Source organism: Colobus angolensis, unplaced genomic scaffold (genome assembly GCF_000951035.1).
Source record: "Colobus angolensis palliatus isolate OR3802 unplaced genomic scaffold, Cang.pa_1.0 Scaffold96, whole genome shotgun sequence".
Classification (NCBI taxonomy): domain Eukaryota; kingdom Metazoa; phylum Chordata; class Mammalia; order Primates; family Cercopithecidae; genus Colobus; species Colobus angolensis.
The window spans coordinates 3139751-3143075 of record NW_012123598.1 but is presented as its reverse complement, the minus strand read 5'-3'; the positions used below and the strand labels follow the sequence as shown (position 1 = coordinate 3143075).

The window sequence follows — 3325 nt, the reverse complement described above, 5'->3', positions numbered from 1 at the left end:
AGCACATTGGGTCTTGGGTTCTTCCCACAGGAGGGCGGGTTACATCCCCATCAGGGGGTTGCCGCGTGGGCAGATAAAATCAGACACGGGGATTCTTGCACTCTGGTGGGAACCCAGAAGGAGGTCAGGGAGGGAAAGTCTTCCTTCCTCTTGTTACGGGTGGTTAGTCTCTTCCTAGATCCGGGGAGGGCAGAGAGCAGCGATGTCTACCACAGCTTCACGCCCAGGAAACATGCTATATCTGCACCTTCCAATAGGGATGGCATCAGGCACGTGGGATCACTAAGCCCTCGAGATGCAGACAGTGCAGCTGGCTTCTCACACCATTCAACTTTGGATAAATTTAAATATCAATAGCTACGTGTGACTCTCATACTGGACAGTAGATGTAGAAAGTTTCCGTCATCACAGAAGACTCTGCTGGACGGTGCTGGTCTAGAAAGAGCAGTCAGGGTCCTGGGGAGTGAAGAGAGATCCCCACAGTGGATGGGGGAGGACTCAGAGCCTTCTCTGTCCAGCTCAGGACTCTAACTCCTCCTCCTTCTGATTCCTCCCTCCCAGGACCCACGCAGAGGCCGTTGGACGACAGTCACAATGATCGTGAGTGATGGGGGCCATGGAGCATGAGCCTGGTGTGTGCCTCTTGGGGAAGGAGAAAGAGGTCAGGCTTTGGGGTTGATCAGATTCCTGCTCTGCTAATGGTCGGCTGTGTCCCTGTGCAGAGGACCCCAGCACTCAGGACCCCCGTGGTGGAGGAAGGGGTTAACGACCCCTGCGCTGCAGGATGATGATGATGATGATGATGATGATGATGATGATGATTTTTGAGACAGACTCTCGCCCTGTCGCCCAGGTTGGAGTGTAGTGGCGTGATCTCAGCTCACTGCCTCCTCCACCTCCCGGGTTCAAGCAATTCTCCTGCCTCAGCCTCCCAAGTAGCTGGGATTACAGGCGTGTGCCACCACACCTCGCTAATTTTTATATTTTTAGTAGAGGTGGGGCTTCACCATGTCGGCCAGGATGGTCTCAATCTCGTGACCTCGTGGTCCTCCCGCCTCGGCCACCCAAAGTGCTGGGATTACATGCATGAGCCACCATGCCCCCCGCTGCAGCACTCTTATTTACCTGAGAGATTTTATATATTAGTACGTCTATGACAAGCACACGTCATGTGTGTGGCATACAGTAAGGGCTCGATAAATGCACACTGCTGAAAACCTGTTTCTGTCTTTCTTAGATGTACCTGCTTTCCAAGGCCTGAGTGCTGAGCATCTTTATATTCTCATCGGGGTCTCAGCGGTCTTCCTCTTTTGTCTCCTCCTTCTGGTCCTCTTTTTCCTCCATCACCAGAATCAGATACAGCAGGGTAGGTCTCAGTGGCAGGGTGGAATGACCTGGGGAAGCTGTCAGGAGAGGCTAGGAAGAAGGTCTCCTTAATTCATACCCTGACTGTCCTCAGTGCCCCTCAGAAGCAAGGACGAGAAGCAGAAGCTACAGCTGAGGTGAGGCCCCTGGGAATGACTCCTGGACCTCCACCCAGTCCTCTGCCCCCAGGTTGCCCCTGAGGTTCACTTTTATTTTTCCTTTCAGGCCTGACCTGGCTGTTGATGTTCTAGAGAGGACAGCAGGTGAAGGGGGAGGAGGAGGGACAGGCCTGGGATGGGGAAGTGGGAACTTCTTGCCAATCCAGATGCAATGTGGGGGGTGGGGGGAAGAATCTTTGGGAACATTCTAGAAGGTTGCATTATAGATTGGGTGCAGGATGTCAACTGAAGCTGGGGGGGTCTCAGGCAGATTTGCTTTATGACATCCTTCCCAGAAAACTGGCCATGTATTTTCTCTCCCAGACAAGGCCACAGTCAATGGACTTCCTGAGAAGGATAGAGAGACGGACACCTCGGTGAGCCTTCCTACTAGTTATTCAAGTTCCCCACATTTAACAGCTTAAAAAAAATCTCAGCTCCTTGGGACTGGGAGTTCAGGAGTGGCTCAGCTGGGCGGTTCCGGCTCGTGGCCTGTGCTGAGGTTGCTGTCGAGAGGTCGCCCAGGGCTGTGTGCATCTGAAGGCTCCCGTGGGCTGAGGATCCACGTCCAAGACGCTCACTCCCACGGCTGTGGGCAGGAAACCTCTGTTCCTCTCACAGGGGCCTCTCCACACCGCGGAATCCCCCAAAGGGAGGGATCCAAGGATGGGTGGCGGGGAGGGGCGGAAGCACGATGTCTTTTGCCTCAGCTTGGAAGTCAGGAGTATTCCCTTCTGCCTTGTTCATTGTCACGTAGACCAACCTAATACCCTGTGGGAGGGCTCTTCACACGGATGCAATTTCAGGAGAGGGTCCTCGGGGCCCATGGAGATGGCCGCCACAGCGCTCCAGCCCCACAGCCCCTCACCTCACCCTCCACCAGGCACTCCCTCACCCTGGGTCTCTCTCTCCCAGGCCCCGGCGGCAGGGAGTTCCCAGGAGGTGACATATGCTCAGCTGGACCACTGGGCCCTCACACGGAGGACAGCCCAGGCTGGGTCCCCACAGTCCACAAAGCCCATGGCTGAGTCCTGCACGTATGCAGCCATTGCCAGACACTGACCCCAGGCCCACCTGACCTCTGCGCCTGAGGATATAAAGTCACTCTAGGAAAAGCCTGAAGTGGCCATTTGGAAGGCTTCCCCTTGGATTCATCATCGTCTGGAAAGCGAGCCAGGCAGCTGTCCTGGAGACATGAGCTGGAGACGAGTTTTCTAACCAGCATCCAGAAGTTTCCTTAACCAGGTGGTTCTTTCTACAATTGACCAGCTGCCTGGATAGATTGTGTTGCCATTGATTCCAGAGACCCAGATATGTACACCTGACTACTTCTAGAAACGAAGCTCTAATCAGCTAGCTGTTTCCAGAGACCCATCTACAATTGTCTGGCTGTCTCTAGAGCTCCAGCTACAGTTGTCTGGCTGTTTCTAGAGACCCAGCTGCAGTTGTCTGGCTGTTTCTAGAGACCCAGCTTTATTCACCTGACTGTTTTCAGAGACCCAGCTATAGTCACCTGGCTATTTTCAGAAACCCAGCTACAGGTTGTCTCCAGAGACCCAGCTACAAACACCCAGCTGATCTGATGAGCAGTGATGCAGTCTCCCAGCTGGTCCTAGGTGTCTCCTGTGAATCTCCAATGACCCCAGAAACTTTGTTGGAATGATCTGCTCTTCTGACCCCAAAGACCTTCCTAGAAGTGAAGAGCTAACCTTGAGACAGTGCTATACATTCACAGCTGAGAGCTAAGCCTGGTTCTCTAGGTCATACTTTACTCTGTGCATCAGTAAATAATTCTGAAGACA

At 53.6% G+C, this 3325-nt stretch overlaps 1 protein-coding gene across 1 annotated transcript in view; it reads left to right on the top strand.

Moving 5' to 3' along the window:
• LOC105504950 (leukocyte-associated immunoglobulin-like receptor 1) overlaps nucleotides 1–2600 on the top strand; it is a 45822-nt gene extending 43222 nt beyond the window's left edge. Inside the window, exons 2-7 of the mRNA XM_011932596.1 lie at nucleotides 562–600; nucleotides 1238–1366; nucleotides 1460–1502; nucleotides 1591–1628; nucleotides 1848–1900; nucleotides 2439–2600. Of these exons, the coding sequence (XP_011787986.1) occupies nucleotides 562–600; nucleotides 1238–1366; nucleotides 1460–1502; nucleotides 1591–1628; nucleotides 1848–1900; nucleotides 2439–2585 (449 nt within the window). The 3' untranslated portion in view covers nucleotides 2586–2600. The remainder of the gene's footprint in view (nucleotides 1–561; nucleotides 601–1237; nucleotides 1367–1459; nucleotides 1503–1590; nucleotides 1629–1847; nucleotides 1901–2438) is intronic.
• The last annotated feature ends 725 nt before the right edge of the window (nucleotides 2601–3325 follow it).